This window comes from Physeter macrocephalus, chromosome 4 (genome assembly GCF_002837175.3).
Source record: "Physeter macrocephalus isolate SW-GA chromosome 4, ASM283717v5, whole genome shotgun sequence".
Taxonomy (NCBI): Eukaryota; Metazoa; Chordata; class Mammalia; order Artiodactyla; family Physeteridae; genus Physeter; species Physeter macrocephalus.
This window is the reverse complement of record NC_041217.1, coordinates 132,202,458-132,222,653: the sequence shown is the minus strand read 5'-3', so window position 1 is coordinate 132,222,653 and position 20,196 is coordinate 132,202,458. Positions and strand designations below refer to the sequence as shown.

The 20,196-nt window shown below is 41.2% G+C and overlaps 1 protein-coding gene across 11 annotated transcripts in view; it reads left to right on the top strand.

Annotated features, from left to right (window-relative positions):
• The window catches only part of NFIA (nuclear factor I A), a 381,629-nt gene extending 367,049 nt beyond the window's left edge, over positions 1-14,580 (top strand). For 2 of the 11 annotated variants that reach the window (XR_008617261.1, XM_055084572.1), the window contains one exon: positions 7,190-7,276. Coding sequence is in view for 5 of the 11 variants with exons in the window: in XM_055084573.1 (XP_054940548.1) it covers positions 7,190-7,266 (77 nt within the window). In the remaining 6 variants the exon portion in view is untranslated. Of the gene's footprint in view, positions 1-7,189 lie in introns of all 11 variants that reach the window. The other 9 variants (XR_008617263.1, XM_055084569.1, XM_055084571.1 and 6 more) reach the window with 7 other exon arrangements.
• The last annotated feature ends 5,616 nt before the right edge of the window (positions 14,581-20,196 follow it).

The window sequence follows — 20,196 nt, the reverse complement described above, 5'->3', positions numbered from 1 at the left end:
GACCCCGGATCCCCTCTCCCCCTCATCCCCAACTTCCAAGGCATGCAGTTCAGCCTTGCAAGGCAAGGGCCCAAATGCCTTTCATAAACTTGAGCCAATTCCTTTTGTGCAGTTGGTTTCGCTGCTCTGATTTTAATACCGCAATTAAAGACAGATTTTTATTTTCTCAAGAACTTTCTTCTGCAACTGGGGAAATGGAACTGATGCAACTGCTACCTTTAACTAAGAAATTGTATCATTAAATGAGAGAAAGCCGCCTTGTTGATCAATGCCTTTCCAAGGGAACTGGTCCCCCGTAGGTCTCCTGTGGACCTGAAGGCCTGTACACACTTTATAGTTAGAGAATCCATCTACCCTGGCTTTTGGCTTTTCTGTACTTGTCTCTTTCCAGGCATTAGCTCATTCGGTCCCCACGAAAACTGATAAAGTTGTTATCTCCATTTCACGGAGTCTAAAACTGAGACGCAGGGGTGCTAACTAACTTACCTAAGATCACTTAACTAGCATGTAATGGTGTACTAGTTAAATGATGGGATTCTGTTAACTCTTGACTCCAGTGTCCCACCTCTCACGTGCACTCAGCCGTCCAGTAAGTCGGCAGAGCAAACGTGAGTGGGCCGGAGTGCAGTTTTTAATTCGGAAGTCTTTGGTTTCACAAGGTAAAAGATTACTTGATAAAAACGTACAGGGAAACCAGAAAAAAGAACTTTACTTGATGGTGAGGCAGACACTAGGGCAAGTTGGAATACGGTGAAAGAGTCAGACTTTGGAACGACCGTTGGAATAATTGGATTGTGTGTGTACTCTCAAGGTTTGGAGGTGCTGGATGGCTTATTGGGTAAAAAGATTAGTGTTTTCCCGTCTTGAGGTTTGAACCAAACGGAGGTCTTGGCCGGGAGCAGCATGGTCACTCTCCAGGGAGTGGTGGTTTGGACAACTCCTCTGCGCTCGTAGTAAGTAGGCCGCGGTCCATGTTACAAAACTATTGCACATGCTACGGCCGCAGTTGGCTGCAGTTGGCCCCGTCACAAGAGCTTTTCCGTCAGAACTGCCCGGGGCGGCTTGTGGAGACCTGTGTCTCTCTGGGGAGAGCACCTTCACCTGGGGAGATGTGGACATGAGGCATAAGCATGGATGGGGCATAAGCACAGCCATGCTAGAAATCACCCATCTAAATGCCTTGTTGGAGTAACCGGCACCAGGCTTTGGGAGCCTTTGAGATACCTCATTTCTTCCTTTCTTCCTTTATTCAACAGTATTTATTAAGCCGCTGGAGATGCCACATGCAAGAAGACAGTTCGTTTTCTTGGGGGAAAAAAATAGGTAATGACAGTTCAGTGACTGGGACAGAGGTAAAACCCCAGGACTTAAAGGCCTGGAGAAAGACCCCTTGGAAGAAGGGACTGATAATCTGAGACAGCAAAGACTAGCAAGCATTAGCAAAGCCAAGGAGAGGGGGACCCCTGCGCCAAGGCCCAGCAGAGAGAAAGTATTTGGCTTTGGGGGATCTGGAAGAAGGTTAACACTGCACAAGTGTTGAGTACAAGCAGTGAAAAGATAAGGTCGCAAAGGTAAGCAGGGCCAGTCACTGCCCATTAACATTTTAGTAGTTTCCTGTACTATAAACAAGTCTTGGTTTAGTGTTATTGAAAACAGGCTTTCTTTAATTAACAAAATCACACAAGAAAAATGGCTGCAGAGATCAAAGCCCATGGCTGGCAAGACCAATAACTGACACCTGGGTACAGCGTGTCACCTTTGTCAGAAGGAGCCAGTGTTAGAAAAACTGCTTTCCCTTCATGGAATGCAGAATGGCCCTACAGTAGTCCTCTGAGGATCAGAGGACAGAGTCCTGCTTACTTGAAGTCACACAACTAGTCAGTGGAAAAAGTGGGACTAGGTCCTGGGTCCCTCAGACATTGGATACTCAGCCTTATCAGCTGACATAAGTTGTTAAAGATCCAACTGTGAGAAGATCAGGGTGGCTGGTCTCTTGAAGGATATAGAAGTCTAAAATGCAGTGCTTTCTTTCTGCAGGGCAACTCCTTAAGAGCAGGTACCGTATTGGTTGTACTCATCCCCAGAGCCTAGCAAACAAAGCACACAGTAGATGCTAGTACTTGTTACGTAAGTGATGAAGTACTCCCAAATGATGTATACTAATGCGAGAAACCAGGAGTGCACTCCGAGGCCCTGTCCATTTCCATTGGATTAGAAGCGGGCAGGGAAGGCTACCAGACCTCTGGCTCATTTGCCAAGGACAACTCATTTGGGCTAAACGGTGGGCTTGAGCTCATCCAACAAGAGCTGGAAGCCAAAAATGACTAACTGGATTAGTGTGACCCAGCAGAGATAGCATCTTCTCAAGAGAGAAGTCAAAACGTTGACCGCAACTCATGCAATACTGGTTGGCAGCATCCTCTTGGGGGGCTGATGGAGTAGGAAGGAGTGGGGACTGGGGGCCGAAGCCTCCCTGTATTTGTGTGTTTCTGTTTTCTGTGTGTGAATGTCCTGAAATAACCCACCTTGCCTGGAGAAGAAAGCAAAGTGTCACACCCAGTTCTGGATTCCACATTAACAACCTCCTTCCGCAGCGTTCAACTTTGCCCTTGAGGCCTTTTGTTTAACTTTTTAATTTGAAAAACAGATTCTGCTGCGTCACAGTCTGTTCCGCCCTCCCCACCCCCACCCCTAGCACCCTCTCCTTTTTTTGGTTAAAGTGAAATATAGCTATCTCAAACAGACTTGCGTTTCCTTTTGTTTCTAAAATATACATCCTGCCCTCTTAGTGAAAAGTGTAATGAAAAGCCTTTTTAAAAGTCGTTATTTGCATTAGAATGTTTGGTGTTAACTAAGAAGTTGAGTCTTCATCAACCATGTCTTAGGCACCCTCCTGACCAAATTTTGGAAAGTAACCTCAGTTTCCTAATTGCTCTCCCTACAACATAGGAAAGGAAAGAGACTGCTTTCAAAGCTACCAAGAGCCATTTCAGGCTTCCTGCTTACGATGCAGCCGGATAGATGTTGTTTATGGTTCATAAAACCTGACTACTGTGAGTATTCCAGAATCCTGGCAGAATGGGATTCGAACTTTCATGGAGCTGTAAATTAAGGGGCGGGAAGTGTGATAAAACTCCTTAGAGAAAGGTGAAAAAAAAAAAAAAAAAGTCGCGCTGCAATGGTTAAATGAAATTTTATAAGCACATTCAGTGTGGAGCTGTTTTGCATTACATGAGTTGAATACCTTAGAGACGCCACATCTGCAGGCACTTTATTAAATCCTTAGTCAGCACTTTCCAACCTGATGAGATTACTTCTTCATTTGACTGGAGAAGAGGAAAGCTGAGCTCTGGTCCTGGACTGCAGATTTCTTTTGATGTTTCACCTTGAACGCTGAGAGAGGACAATTCCCCCCTCTTCCAGCCCCCTCCCCTCCTCCTTTAGCACATCCCAAACTGTAGAAATTGTGAATGTAACAGAGTAATTTTACTTAACTCGAGCCCCCGTGGGAGTGTGGATTTATGGACCTCCGAAACTACTATAGCTGAGAGTTCGAAAGGAAAAAAAAAAACAGATCAAAGCTCTGTGTTTACCTCCTTAATGTAAATGTATCAAGATAACATCCTCCGATATTGTATTGTAATATTGGAACTCACTGCAGATAAGGGACAGAGATTCCTTTGTAGTTCATCTGGATACAGGAGGTTAGATTGAAGGGCTATAAAATATGAAGGCAGAAACCATATGAAACCTAAGCTTATGTCAGTAAATATCTGAAGACAATTTTTTGACTCTCCATAAATGAATTTTGTTTAATGTGGCAACATTTTCCCAGTGATTTTCTCCTCAACCCCACCAATTTAACAATCTCAGATTTCTTTAATATTTTTCTTGTACGTTCCAAGAAGAAAATGCCCAGAATTATTCGTCAAGTAATGTTTTGAAACTTGCACTGCTTGAATAATAGATTTTATAATAAAACATCACAAGAGAAAAATGGGCTTTTCCAAACATTATCTTGTTCATTGGACGTCATTCGTAGTTCATGGAAGTTTTTAGAAGTCAAGTGGCTTACACACGTGCGACTATCACGCTCATCCATAACGGACTTCGGAAGGTCTTCAGCTACAAACTGATCATGAGAACATTTGATGAAATGGATGGATTTTTTTTAGCATTATAATTGTTTATCTGCCATCTCTACAGATAAATTATTTAATCAAAGAGCCCTCATTCAAAAAAAAAAAAAAATCCCTGTGTAGTTCCCCTAACCGGCTGACTTCCCATTCTGGAAAGCTTTGGTCAAGTAGCCGGGTTAATTGTCATGAAGATTAGTGTAATGTTGAAATAAGGACTAATGGTCAAATTATAGGAGTGAAAAAGTTTGAGAATAGGTTTTGGTTTGGGCCTGAAAGGGTTAATTAAGTTTTTTTCACGGGTTCTTAAAGACCCCTAACCCAGGCCTTCAGGAGCCATATTGACACCCCACCCCAGGGCAACTCGCTCCTCTGGTGACATGTTGCTGGTCAGAGCACAATAGCCTTCTGTGTCTGCAAATCATTGCTAAAATCATCCCAAGGAAAAAAAAGTTTGAAAGCTTTAAGGTTAGACAAAAGCCCAAGAGCTGCAGTGCGCGGCTCAAAAACTAGGAGTCAGCAACTTCTATTGATTAAAAACTAACCTTTAAAGTAACTCTGAGAGTGTGTGGTTAGCATTTAAATTTAAACATGTCATGAGTTGATTTGTGTTACTGAATACCAGCTCAGAGGAGTAACATTCACATCGCATTTTTTTTATAATTCCCTTAAGCAGCTAAAGTATTTCATGAAATGTCAATAGGGCAAAAAGAAAAAGTGGGGGTGGGTGGCCAAGGCTGGGCCTGTAGTTTTCTTTCCCATGCAAATATTCACCCCCCAAAAGAAAAGTGTGGAGAATGAAACACAATAATTAGTCCTTTGTCTAACTTTCCCAAGTGCCAGAGAAAGACAGATTAATTAAATATACAACAGTGTTGGTTTTTGGAGTGGGGGTCTTGCTTGCTGTGTAGGTCATAAATTAGGCAGAATAAATACTTCAATGTGTTTGCAGTGAGCCTGCTACGTCAGAGCCACTGGAAGGTTGGTGGGAGGAGAGCGGAGGGTTTCTTGCTAATGATAGTCACGTCTGGGTCTGTCTGGTTGCTCTTAGCAACCAGACATGATGTAACACCAGGATGAACTTGAACTTGGGGGACTTGAAAAGAGAACAATAGACCAGAGCAATCAATAAAGCCTATTTCAGTGAAGGATTACAGAGCTGCTCTGGGGTAACCTTGTCGGCAAGGCACACACTGAATAGTAAGATGTGTGAAGAAACTTTTTTTTTCCTTTGCTTTGCTTTTTAAGAGAAGCGTAGAGGCACTGCAGATTTTTGTAGTGCACCAAGGTTGTGTCCAGAAACTGTGGTATGGAAAACTACTCCCCCTGCTGACTCACTGGGTCCCAGGTGCTTGCTTCAAGAGCTACAACACAGTGTCAGATTTAAGAAGTCTGGAATTTCACAACTGACTTAGAAAGTGTGAGAACAGAAATTGTAAGCATTATTCGCCGCACCCAAAGTTTGAGACTTTTGTTAGAGGGGGACTCGGCTCTAACTAGGATCCACGTCAGCTAACCGGGAGGCCCACTAGAAATAACAGTTTGGAGTCTGCCTCCCCGCGTCTCTCTTCCCCCCTCTTCTTCCTTTTGTCCAGTTCGATTTAGGCTGTGTGTATTTGCCAGGATGATTTCCTTTCAGTACACAAGAGGCTTTATTGTGTTCCTCAAAGCATGTGGTCAAAGAATAACATCTAAAAGTATACAGGATGAGTAGTTTTTCGGTTTAGGCTTAGGTTTTTTTCAAGTCCTCTGGAGATCAAAGGTAGCTTGTGTGACCAGGAAATCTTATCCCAACCTCCATGTAGCTATCACTTCGCCATTTATCCTGGGATCAAACGAGTCCCTGCTTTACCTAATTGAATCTCTTGGACACGGATGAGCCTTCATCTGACTGAATCAACCCAAATGTAACCCTTTCTGATGCTGTCAACTCAGAAATTTCGGAAGCATTCACTTTTGCTAGAGGTTGATGATTTTTCTGTGAATAATGATAAATGTGGTGAATTTGGTAGGGTATTTCTGGAGAAAAGTTGTCAAAAGCCGTATACTTTATTTCACTTGTGAAACTGACTCTGCTATTAGACCATAATTGGTCACTTTGTTTAGCTAACATAGAAGAAGTGCCAGCATATAGAGTGACTTATCACCAGACTATTGCCCAAAGCTAATCACCTAAGGATTTATGAAAGGAAAAGGTAACTGGGCCCAGCAGGTATATGGAAGGGTCTAAATAAATGTCGAATGAACGAAAGCATGAACGAGGGCTATGCAGGTGACCTCATTTTTTTCCTTTGGACATCACGGTAGCTAATAGGATGAAATCTTAATATCACATGATTATTTTATGTCATTTTTGAGAACATTATTTTAGAAAGATTGAGCTTGAGAGGAGCATTTTACATCATAAAATGTACCTCATGTACATCTAAGGAAATTGAGTAGGAGATGCTGTGACGTGTCCAAAAGCACCCAGGATTCTTGGTACAGCACTTTTTCTACTATAGCTCCATTTACTCTTATATCACTGCTGATCATCTGTGCCTGTTACAAGAATGTGGCAATAACATCTCATTGAAAAGGAGACGTTGTGAAATTCATCAGAGAAGACACTCATCATGACGCAAAACCTCTCCCCTCGCCCATTCTCCACTCATTCAACTTTTCTTTATTGAGAAGCTTCTATTCCAGGCACTGTGCTAGGTGCTGAGGGTTCAATCAAAAACCAGATGATGAAGCTTCCTGCCATCCTATAGCTGCCCTCTCCAGACTGCAAAACCCATATATGTATATCAAGTGGACATAAATACTTTATTTTGTAAGACACACTCAAAACATTGGCAAACCCCAACAAAGGCATTGAATTTCAATTTCAGAAAAGTGAGATCAGTTTCAGTGTCTCAAGATTTACTACTCTTTTCATTCCTTGACTTTTCCCAGTGAATCCCCTCTTCGTCCCTAACGTAGATCTTGATTTCACCGTTGGAAGGGCAACTTTTAAAATGTGTTATTTTCCAAATCGTGCCTCTAATTGCACTTTTCCTTTTGTCTTCCAGTCCTGGTACCTGGGATAAAAGTCGCAGCGTCCCACCATCCACCAGACAGACCACCTGACCCCTTCTCAACTCTGTAACATGGACGCATCCTCAACCCAGCGCAGTTACAACTTCACTGTCACTGGAAGGGGAGAATCAAATCAACTTGTACATGGAAACAGCGAGCATTATGGTCCAACAGCAAAGGCCATAACCTTTTGGGATTTTTTTTTTTAATACTTTAGGGACTGTTGTAATTTTCTCATATGGTGCTGGAAATGGTTGGGCTTTGTAACATTTGAAGAGTTTTCCGTGGTAGTGTGAGCATTAGGCGATATGGCTGGAGAAGGTCTACCCTTGCTCACTGACTTCCCGTTGTGACACACTTTCTTTACGGAGCCCGGCTGTTTCACAGTATTTCATGAATTTACCCACACAGGTGTGAGCCTCCTTGAGCAGTCAGGAGACACATGGAGAGCTAAGTCTTTTGTAGTAGCTGAGATCTGCAATATATAACTTACGGGACAGTCAAAGGGCAATGTTTTTCTGTAACATATTGGAAAAAGAAAACGCAGTTATGTTCCTTTTTTATTTTTTCTTTTAGTTCGGTTTGGTTCAGCAGTCAGCAGTAAACTAGATAACATGGCCCGGAAGGACAGTGAATCCACTCACGTTGCAGAATAATTCCGAAAATGGCAAACTACTACTACTACTATTCAGTTTTTTAAAAGTTTTGAAATGCTGCACTTACATTTAAAAAAAAAAAAAAAAAAAACATTTTTTCAACAATTTCAACAATGACACACAAATTCACATGGAAATGGGGAAGATGGTCTGTTTTGACAGAAACTGACAGGAATCAATCAAAACAATCGAATTTTGAATTGAGTAAAGTGCAATTTCATTGGATAGCTAAATATCTTTGTAAGATAGAGATTGTTGAAAATTCTATTTTTGTTTTTCAAGTCCTTCCACCCCAGGACTCTAAATTATTGGGGTAAAAAACAGCCTTGCAAGAAAAAGGGGAGCTATTTTTGCTTTTTATGTTTTTTATTGTTAAACTTGTATCCCTTTAAAAACTGAAGGAAAATTTAAAAAAAAAAACAAAAAAACAAATCTAATGGTGCTTTTACCACAATATGTTAACTACATTAAATGCTAATTAATTATTTTCTGTTATCAAAGCACATAACTAAAATGAAATCATGGTATCTGTTAATTTTATAAGCTAGAAGTCACTATAATGGATTATGCCAATTCTGAAAATTTTTACATGTATCAGGCAACATAGGATTTATCAGTTATCAGACACTTCATTGTTCCAGAGATTGTCCAGAAATTTTAAAGACCTTTGCGCCCCTGAACTGGGCTATGGGAAAATAATATTAATAATAATAATGAAACCAATACTGACACAAATGCTGGTGCCCATTCAGATCAAGGGTACTTGTTAGGGAAAAAAAAAAGTTTGCACCCCCAAATGTCCTGTATCTTATGTAAAAAAAAAAAAAAACCACAAAAAACAAACAAAAAAATAACAAAAAAAAGTGCAAGTGATTTTTCTACCAGACAGCGAAGCACCCCTTTGCTTCCCATGCAACTTCAAGAAGGTTTCCTATACTATACATATATATACGTTCTGGTTGGCAAGCCCTGCTGATCAGAGAAAGTCTCTGCATGTTCTAGTGTTAGTAACTAATTTTTATATAGCTAATGTAGGATAAAGTAGAGTGCATTAAGACACAATATTGTAATCCCTACTCTAGGCACTTGCCTTTAAACTATGTTTTTCAGCCCTTCAGAAGGGTTCTACTACTGTCCTATACAATCAAGTAACTGAAATTCTTGGGAAGACACTTTGCTCCTCATCTTTCCCCCCCGAAACAATGTTGTTTTGTTTTGTTTTTTTTCCTTAATTTGCACGAAAACAAAAATTCCATATCAATGTGCCTTGCCCTGGATAGCGATTATTTGTGGAATTGTTGCACATACTCCTCTATTGAAAGGGGTTTTTCCCTAGTCAAGCATTTGGAGACACTTTTTGTAAATGTGACTTTTATGTCAGCCATTGTCAGTTTCAACATCTAGAACTAAATAGAGAGTTAGTTGTTCCGCAGATAGGAGTAGTCTTTATTGTCCTCTGTGGTCAGTGGCAGTGCTATTCTGAGATCTGTAGATGCTTAGAATATCAGTATTTTGGATGTTGCTGCATTTTACAATTTATTTGGAGTCTTCCTTTATTCCCCTCCCCGCCCCCAGATATATGAAAATATGCAATACCTGCTTATATCGTGTAGAAAAGCTTAGCTATGATTAATTTTTCTTTTATTTTTTTTATTTGACCAAAGTCGGTGCTGCACTTGACGCAGTGTGTTTTAGGTGTCTGTCTTTGTACTTTATTTGTGATTTTTGAATGCACGTGCGCAGGAAGGGCTCCTCTTAGAGAAGCAGTCAAACTGTGAAGCACTAAGCTGACCCTGCTTCAAGCAATTTTGTTTTTACAACTGTTCCTTTCACAAGCAAGCCTTAAAAAAAAAAAAAAGACAACTTCCCTTTTCTTCAGCTCCCACACCCCATTTTTCTTAGCAGACTGCAGTCAATCCACATTCAATACAAAGTATATAATGCCCATTTTTATATGCACGTTTTTAAACTTCCAAGTTCTGAAAATTGTTTACTGGTTATCTCTATTTAAGGAAAAAAAAATAAAATAAAACATTTTGGATTTTCATATGTGTCTGATAAGTGGTTGAATAGTCGTTTGGCGCTGTTGTATGGTGTGATTGTCAGTATATGGTGTCACTTCCTCTAGCCAGCCAGCATACTTTGCCTTCCCCTATAGCACTTAGCTGGGCATTACTTTATTATGACATATGTGCACTAAAAAAAGAAAAAGAAAAAAAAAAAAGAAAAAAAATAGCAGCTTTCAGTGCTTCACAGTGAAGGGAAAAAAGCCTAGACAAACATTTTGTCAGAACCTTGCGATAAGCCAAGGTATTACCAGTAAATTGGTTGTATATACAATAAAATTGCACCCTTTTTTTAAAACAAAACAAACTAAGCAATAGTTTGGGCAGTTTTAGTTGTTTTTAGTGAGCATGTTGTAGTCATGACTGCAAAGAGAGAGATTAACTGCCCACTCAGAAGATATGTAATTTGTATTGTTGTATAGTTTTATTGATTACACTGATTTATTCTACCCTATTTTATAATGCAGGACTTTTGTAATGTTGTTTAAATGAGGAAAAATTTCTGTCAAATTAGCCTAGTGAAATTTCTGATTGTTCATTATAAAGGCAGCGTTCATAGAATGGCTTTTCTTTCTTTCCTGCCCCCCCTCCCTTTGGGAACTGGATTTAAGTTTAAAACTTTCCTGTTTCCTTTTTTTTTTTTGTAAGTATTTAAATACAGTTATTTTTTTTCTCTCTCAATGGTATAGCATATTCCTATGCTTGAGAAGTATAGGTCTACTGAAAAACCATTGTAAATGGACGTTACAGGTATGCTGTATTTTTGAAGGTATTTTGTTGTATTAAGTTTGATGAAGCTAAAATTAGGGAACTCTGAACAGATTTGCAGGAAAAAAATGTTTTAAAGGCTTTAAAACATTAGGGAGGCAGTCTAGGGTGATAACGAACAGGGGTTAAGTATTAAACACACTAAGTTATATTTTTGTTCATGTTTCATTGTCCAGAAAGCAGCAGGAAACTAGTTCAGTTGTGATCAAGCAGGAAAAAAGAAACACCAACAATATGAGTGTTTAACCTTTTTAGACTCAAAGTCAAGCGAAGATTTTTGAGGAAGACTTTGCTACCTGGGGTGTGTAGACTGACAGACTGAGGGCCATCCGTGTTTGAAGGCCCAGCCCTTGATTCTGAGACCCATTTGAATTTTTTCTCTCCCGTCAAATGGCATTAACAATATTGGCAAAGATAAGTCCCTCAAATAACTCTCCATTTTCTTCTTTGGGAACTGATGTCAGAGGCACAAACACTAAATCATATTTTTCTGTATACTTTTTTTTTTCTGGCCCGTCCCCTTGCCACTAAAACGCTCCTTGTCTGATTATTCATGGGCAGAGGACCTCTTTCCAATGCCACTCTATCCATCCCACAGTCTTTTTCTTTCCTTTGAGGTTTGAACTAACTTTTCCGTTTCTTCACACCCTGGCATGACAGCTCCTCCCTACCCATAGTCAGGCGTGGGCTACGGGCAAGCCAAGGCACACTTCCCAAAGCTTATATTCTTCATACTCTGACTGGTGAAGTGTAAAGGAACCCAGACTTCCCAGAGTCACAGTATTCAGGCAGCCCATCAGAAGATGCAAAACCCATCTCAAAAAGTTTGTCTTTCACTTTTCGAACCCTTATCCTCATAGGCTTTGAACTCTGTAGTTACAGTGTCATAAAGTATTTATGAAATCTGGATTAAGAAAAATTTTTTTTTCTTGTGATTATTTTTTTGGGGGGGAGGGAGTTTCTAAGAATGTCATTTAATGTACTTCGCATCATATCTGTTTGTCCATAGTGGTGGTGGTCTCTCTCTCTCTCTCTCTCTCTCTCTCTCATTCTCTTTCTCTCTTTCTTTCTTTTTTTCTTGGTAGCAGGCCTCCATAGAACAAATTTAAAACACAACTGGCATGGTAATGTACGGAGAGCTTCAGTGGCACCTCACCACCCACGCCCCGAGATCTGTCCTAAGACATAAGACAGTCTCAGAAAGCTGCACTGCCCCCCAGCACAGCTTTCATTCAAATCAGCTTCCAAGGCCAATTTCGTCCTGAAGTCAATGCATGTATTTACTGTTTGACAGTAAACCCGCTCTGCCTTCTCCACGTCCAAGGCTGTGCATTCGTCTAATTAGTGTCGTGTATGTTTTCCTTTTATTTTTTCCAATAAAAAAGCAGTGGGATGAAAATTGCTTTGATATATAGCAGGTAACATTGAAGCTATTCCATAGCACTTAACTGTAGTGAATACTGTGTCACCAATTCTGAAATCAATTTAATGTTTAATGCAAATCCATTACATGGTGCTATTACAGGCTGACAAAATGATTTACACAAATGTGACAACTTGGGCTCAATTCACTCTGCTTTCCAACAGTGTAAATGCATAGCAGTGTTTATCTGCATGAGAACTATGCACTAATCTATCTGAAGAAAAACTATATCAACTTTGGTATCTACTTTCCGTTTACTTCAATCCTTGCCTTTTTGGTCATTGTTATAATGCCAGCTTTAGGACAGAAAGAATTATAAGAAAACCAGCATAATACCTGATATATTAAAATGTAGTGCCTGTGAAATCTGTATTATATTGCTCTTCTGAAGTAAGATTTTTTCTACACCGGTAGCCTTCGCTGTCTGTCAGTCAGGACCTTCTGGTATAGGTGATGTAAAATAACCGTACAATATTAATGCATGCTATTCCATAATGCTTAGTGAACTGTATGAATATTACTCAAAATTATGTTAGTCTTTTTTTCTGACTTGGTTCTTGTCAGCTAGGTTTAAAGGTATTTCACTGAGAATGCAAATTCTGTCTTTTCTTGATTTCGGCTGTTTTCAGTATTTTGGAGGTATACATTTACTTAATTCAGTATTACTTGTGTTTTTGTTTTCGTTTTTGTTTTTTGTTTTCTTTTTCCTAGGGGACAAGCATGGGTGTTTGATTTCAGAAATCAGTCCCTGGCAAGACTTTTGTCTCAAAACGACCATTTGAATTTCAAGAACTCTGCTCTGAAGACACTGAGGACATTTCCAAATGAGGGACATTTTCCTTCACCCTCGACTGAAGCTTTGCTGATCCTGAAGCGTTTTCTTAATGGACAATGTTCAGCCAGGTACCCATGCTTGATCCGTCTTCACACCAGACTTCCTCATATTAAAAGGAAAAAAAAAAAAAAAAAGAAAAAAAAAATCTTTATGAGATCACGTGGCTATTTAGGTTCATGCACAGTTGCAATATTTTCTTCAAAAATAAAACTCTGTACAAACTTTGGGCCCGATTCATAAGAAAAAGAAATTGGCTATTAACACGGCATTTTTAAAATATAACTATTTTTTTGGGGGGGGGGTCTAAATTTGAACTGACTTGCTTCCCAAATGAAATGTTTCATCTCATTTTTTTTTTTTCCTAAGCCAGCACTGATCTGCCTTTTATGCCCCAAAGGGTTACATAATCAAATTAGGCGACCGGGGAAATGGGGAGCAGATACCAGAAATGCTCAGAAAGATAAGGGGGACCACCTGCCACTGAGCATGGTCACGGGGGAGGCAGCAGCATGTGAGGGTCAGGACCTTGCCTGTGTGCCAGGCATCATGAATTTCCACTTGTGGACTCCTGATGCTATTTAACTAAAAAAACACAATTTCCGAAGTATGTCTGGACCACAAGCATGTATGGTGGAAGTGCCACCTCTAATCCAACCAGAGCACCTTCAGGGTGGAAAATACTCCCCAGGGTGTGCGATGTGAACTTGTGTCTCTGCATGGTGGTTTCAAGGACGAATGGTGTCCGATGAATGGGGCTATTTTTCCTGCTGTTTTTATGCTCAGCTTCTTAAAATAACACAAGCTTTCTTCCCTTTTTGATTCGATTTGTGTTACTCTAATTTTTTTAAATTTTTTTTTAGTAAGAGTCTATAATTTAGCACTTTTTTTTTTTTTCAAACATCTCAACCGAAGGCCACAAGGCCACTGGCTACGTTGGGATGGAGGCTTGAGAGAGCTGCCCTTTCTCCCTGGTCTCCAACTGCCTTTCTGCACTGCAAAGGCATTTGGTAGTGTCACCACTGAGGTACTAGCTAGACCCAGAGCTGGAGCTTTATCAGATTCTAGGAGGTCCTTAAGGAAGACTTTCAAAGGCAAATACACGACCCCCTCCCCTACTGCCCTGACCTTTTACCAGAACAAAGTTCACCAGGGGCTTTTCCCACCACCCTTAAAAATCTGTCTGCTCAAGATACCTCGGTTTTTTTTTTCATTTCAAATTGTGCGGGGAGGGGATTAAACACTTCCAGTGATGAGAGAGCTGTTGTGACACTAAACACCCCCGTGTTAATAAGTTGGCTTGACATTTGTTTTTTATGAGCCGGGCCCCCTGTGCCTCTAGTATACTTGTATTGACTCTCATAGTTACCCTTTTAGTTTGACTGTGTTCTGTGAAAATTTGTAATTGGTTGAGAATCACTGTGGGCGTCCATTCTTAGTCAACTAAATCTCCACAGGTTTTTTGAGCTGGTGTGGATTAGTTTAACTCTTGTATTCAACCATTAGCGCTACCACCTTCTCACATTACAATACAATTACTGGAAGCAAGTACTGCATTTCCTATGCAACAAAAAAGGAAAATAAAAAATTGCTAATGCTATGGAAGCTGTGTCATCATTTGCTTTAAATCATACCTGGGTGGTAGTGTTTGAGTGACAGTTACGGGTGTGGATTGGAGTTTCCCCGGAAGACAGACGGTCTTTCTGCACCATGGCGTTTGCATTATCCTTGATGGATGTCAGGCACCTTGTGCCCTTCACAGGGTTCTCATGGGCCATATTGGCTTTTTTACCTACTTAGGCAAATGCAAAACTTCACACTCACATAGTGCTTACTATGTGCCTGATACTGTTCTAAGTGCTTTAGATATTGCATCAGTTAGGGCCCAGGCAGGAACCAGGAAAAGGGTCTAATAGGTTTTCCAACACAAGTCCAGCCACCACCCCTGAAGTTAGGGAAACTAAAGTGAAAGGTCGGGTTACCAGAACCTAGGAGCTCCAAGGAGGGACCTCCCACAGATGATGTTTGGATCTTTACTGAGAACAGTCACCATGAAGGAGGGGGGCACCACATGGCTCATACTCAGACCTCTCAGAGGACGTGGGCAGCTGGGGCTGGGACCGCCGAGGGGTTCACAGCCAAGGGTATCAGCACTTCTGAGGCAGTAGAGCCTGACTGGTGCTGGGAGAGTTGAAAGGAGCTGGGGCTGATTGTGCCTCCATCCTTGGCAGCTGTCACATTGTGGGAAGGAACTGAACCCAGAAGGAAGTCCCTTCTTGCTTTCCTTCCTACTCCTAGGCTCCTGCCAGGGTCTCTCACTGGCTAGATCTAACCGGAGCCATCTGGCAAAGGAGTCTGGAAAATGTCGTGAGAAAACTACCAGCCCCACAGAACAGCATACGGAAGGGTGGACTTGGAGACCAAAGACAATAAGTAAATAAATACATATCTTAATCCGTTTAATCCTCACAAGCACGCCGTGGGATCACTACTATTTCTAATCCCCCTTTTACAGATGAAGAAATTGAGGCAGAGAGAGATTGGATCATTTACCCAAAGTCATTCAACAAATACATGGCAGCGTAGGATCTGAATCCAAGAAGTCTGGCTCCAACTTCCATCCTGTAATCACTACAATATATTGACTCAATTGTTTATTCAACAAATATTTTTTGAGTACCTGTTATGTACCAGAGACTATGCAAAGGGCTAGGGATAGTAAGTATGTAAAGACTGGGCAACTATTCTTAGGAGGTGTACAGCCTAGGAGGCAAAATAAGCACTATTCAAACAAACAGCAGCAAAGGTAAGCATGTAGTTGTGTTAAATGCTATAAAGGATATGTACACATTGCTGTGAAAGCCCATTGAGGCTGGTAAGACAGAAATTAACCAAGCAAAGGGGGTGGGCAGTGGGGAGAATGTTCTGGGCAGAGGCAACAGCATGTACAAAGAGCCCGTAGTAGCCCTAGGAGGGGATTGAAAGAAGGCCTGTTTGGATGAAGAGGAGAAAAAGAGAGGAAGTATGGTACAAGATGAAGCTTCATGTTTAGGTCACAATATTGCAGGGCCTTGCCAGCATATTAGAGATCTTTGTCCTACCCCCTAAGAGCATCATAAAACATGTATCAGTCAGATTAGGCTAGATCTATGCTGTGACACAAACAGGTCCAAAACTGCAGCAGCTTACAACAAACAATAAAAGTTTACATCTTATTTTGCTTGTCTGTCAAGGGTTGCTGGGACTTCTATATAGAATCTCCTCATTCCAGGACCCAAGGTGAAAAGTGGCTACCATCTGGACCGTTGCTGGATGTCAGCATGGGGGTGAAGGAGCATGGCAGGACACACACTGGCTTTTAACAGTTCCGTCTGGAATTGACACACACCACTTGCGCTCACATTTCATCAGCCAGAGCATGTCACGTGGTTCAGCAGGACCAGGAAGGATAATCCATTCTCAGGGAAGGCTGGAGAACACCACTGCCGACTAGTTGCGGGGGTGGGGTGCAGTGTGGGGAGTGGGCTGAGTGGAGAAGGCCAGTGAGAACATACTGCAGCAACCAGAGAAAGGGCGCCTGGGCTGTGGCTCCTGTGATGGAGTGGAAGACAAGTGAACAGATCAGAGAGGTTAATAAGGGTGTTAATAGCTACTGTGTATTGACCTCTTTTATGTGCTAAGTGCTGTACGTGATTTATCCCATTAAATTTAATATTTTCTCTCATTATTGCAGCTTTCAAAAAGGTATAGTCCGTCCTCAAAACATATTTCTGACTCAGGTGAATAGATCAATTTCTCCCATACATGCCTTGGAGTCCATGTTAGACAGAATCAGTTACTACCTTTCGGTTATTACTCTGGCCAGTAGCAGAACTTTGGTCTCGGTTATCTGGAGTTAAGACTTAGAGTTAAAGTCAATAACACTGCTCCCTCACTGACATACTCTAGGACAGATTGTTTGTACGTACCAGGTTTGGGGTGAAGGCAATGTAGAGATCAAACACAGGGTCAGGCGCAAGACTCCCTGGGTTGAATCTTGGCTCCGTATTTTGTTACCTCTGTGGTGTTGGTGAGTACCTCAGTTTCCCTATTGGTAAGATGGGAAGAATAACAATACCTGACCACCTCACAAAGCTGCTGTATTTGATGAGTTAATATTTAATGAGTTAACATTTGTAAAATGGCCAGCAGTGGCCTGGCCCATTGTAAATGCTGTGTGAATACTGTAACTAAAAAAATAAGTGATTGAAAAATGTAGAGCTAAGGCATTCTTTCAGCGCACTGATGGCATAAGTCTTCTTCCTTGTCATTTCCAGGTCTCTATTTGGGTGAAAATTCTGAAAAAAACTTTCATCTGACACCTGCCTCCACTAAGTAGGAAGAAGTAGCATAGAAAGTATCGTCAAAGGTTTGAGGACAGACACACTTGGGTTTAAATCTCGGTTTCTCATTTTATTAGTTATGCAAAACTAGGGGCCTCCGTTTTCCTGCCTGTAAAATGGGCATAAGGATAGTATCTACCTTATAAGATCATTTAAGAGGCTTAAATGAATTAATGCATGAGAGCACCCAGTACAGTACCAACCACATAACCACTATTATTATTTGCAGCCTGGGGTTGGTGCATCCTAAGGAGAGGAACCCTGACACTGGGAGGACAATATTGTGTAGTGTCTAGAAGCCTGGGCTTGAAACTGGAGGACTTTGGTGTGAGTCCCACTTTCACCATTTATGGGCCATATGATATTAAACAAGTGACTACACCTCTCTCTGAGTCTCAGTTGAGAGAAAGGCCCAAATGGGTCAATGACTATGGATGAGAAGGCGTGGGGAAGCACAGTTCCAAGCATCAGGCACTAGGCTAGAATAGAACCCAGCTAGAGTCTAGGCCCACCTGGCTCTGGTTTCTATTTCCCTCAACAGTGTGAATGGCCAGGGAAATCCATTCTCATCAGGCAGGGGAGTTGGTCAAGAGAAGTGGTGCTAGGCATCTTTTTAACCCTTCAAGTTCTGGTTCTTTGTTTTTAAAAAATGGCTAACGTGTAGCGGTCTTACCGGCTTCTGGGGAGAAATCGTGCTTCCCTTGACCTATGAGGAATGAACAAGCTTCCATTTATCTCTGAAACATATAAGGCCATTCTATATTCACTTTTTTTTTTTAAATTGGGGTAACATTACTTTACAATGTTGTGTTAGTTTCAGTTGAACAGTGAAGTGAATCAGCTATGTGTATACCTATATCCTCTCCCTCTTGGACCTCCCTCCCACCCCCATCTAGGTGGTCACAGAGCACCGAGCTGAGCTTCCTGTGCTTTATAGCATATTCCCACTAGCTATCTATTTTACACATGGTAGTGTATATATGTCCATCCTAATCTCCCAGTTCATCCCACCCTCCCCTTCCCCCCAACCCTGTGTCCACATGTCCGTTCTCTATGTCTATGTCTCTATTCCTGCCCTGCAAGTAGGTTCATCTGTACTATTTTTCTAGATTCCACACATATGCATTAATATACGATATTTGTTTTTCTCTTTCTGGCTTACTTCATTCTGTATGACAGACTCTAGGTCCATCCACATCTCTACAAATGACCGAATTTCATTCCTTTTTATGGCTGAGTAATATTCCATTGTATATATGTGCTACATCTTCTTTATCCATTCATCTGCTGTTGGACATTTAGGTTGTTACCATGTCCTGGCTATTGTAAATAGTGCTGCAATCTGGCACATTCAGTTTGAATTTCAAGTTCATTTCAGGGAGCCTGGTAAACAAGCAAACAGTACATTTATTTCTATCACATTTAAAATTTTTTCTATTATGGAAGAATACCGTGATGTACAACATAGACAGAATTGATTAATGAACTCCCATGTACCTGCTATTCATCTCTTACAATTAACTCCTACGCCCTCTATACTCCATCCACTTCTTGACCACCCCTAGATTATTTTGAAACAAATCTCATGTATCATATATTTCATCCATAAATATTTCAGAATACACCTCTAAAAAAACAGACTTCTATAAAATGTATTCACAATACCATTTTCACACCTCAAAATATTAATAATAATTCCTTAATATCAAATAACCAATCAGTGTTCAAATACTCCCAAGTGTCTTATGATTTTTTAAATAATTTGTCCAAATAAGGATCCAAATAAAGTCCCTACACTAAGTGGTTGTAAGTATCTTAAATATTTAAAGAGAAGGGTCCCCTTCTTCTCTTTTATTTTCCTTGCAATTATTCGCTGAAGAAACTGGGCCATTTGTCCTGAAGTGTTTTTCACAGTCTCCATTTTGTGGATTGCATCCCTGTGGCATAAACAAGTTCCACCACTAAACTGGAAGCATATTCTTGACCTTGGAAGTTGACCCAATGGGATTCAATCCCAAGGCTGCCTCATACACTGTTATGGGATGGATCAAGGAACTCACCTTGTGTTTGTGCCTTGACTCTGGAAGCTGTGGCCAAAATAACTGGGGCAAAGTGAAAGGTGCCTCAGGAACTGTTCTCCACCAACTGCATCCCTGATTTTTTTCTCTGACAGGGACAATGAAGGCAAAGGAGAGTCCACCTTAATGACGAAGAACTCTGTCTCCTTTGCCACCCACTGCTGACAAAAAAAGAAAGAAAGAAAAAAAGCCAGCTTGCCACCTTAAGAGCAAAATGAATAATTCTGGTTGAAAACTCAGATAAAACTCTTTCTGTTCTTACCGTCCTGTTCAGTGGGCATCCTCTTCCCTTGTGAATGTATGCCCCTGGGATAGAAGTCAGTCCCAGGGCAGGGAGGAGGGGCTTCCAATCAGGCTCTGTGGAGCAGTGGAGCTGCATTCTTAGAGCCCTGAGATCGCTTCATCTAGCTCACCTGCTACCTTCACTTCTACCATCCTGGATTCTGAACACTGGCCTGGGCCACACTCTGGTTCCTAAAACTACAAAAATCTCTTTGTGCAAAGTCATTCAAAAAACAAACTCGACCACCGTTATTGAGTTCCTCTCCTGTGCCAGAAATTGGGGCTGGAGAAGGACATGTACCTGAGATCATCCCAGAGGAGCACAGAGTCTAGCAGAGGAAATAGACATGCAAACCAAATAATTGCACCTTGGCCTTGTAAGAACCAGGGAGGCATCATGTGCCAGGTAATCTGGGGTCAGGTATGCCCAAGGGAGAGGGAGAACGGAGAGGGAGCCCAGGGAGGAGATGCACAATGAAGGAATTCAAGGATGAGAAAGAGTTCAAGACACTG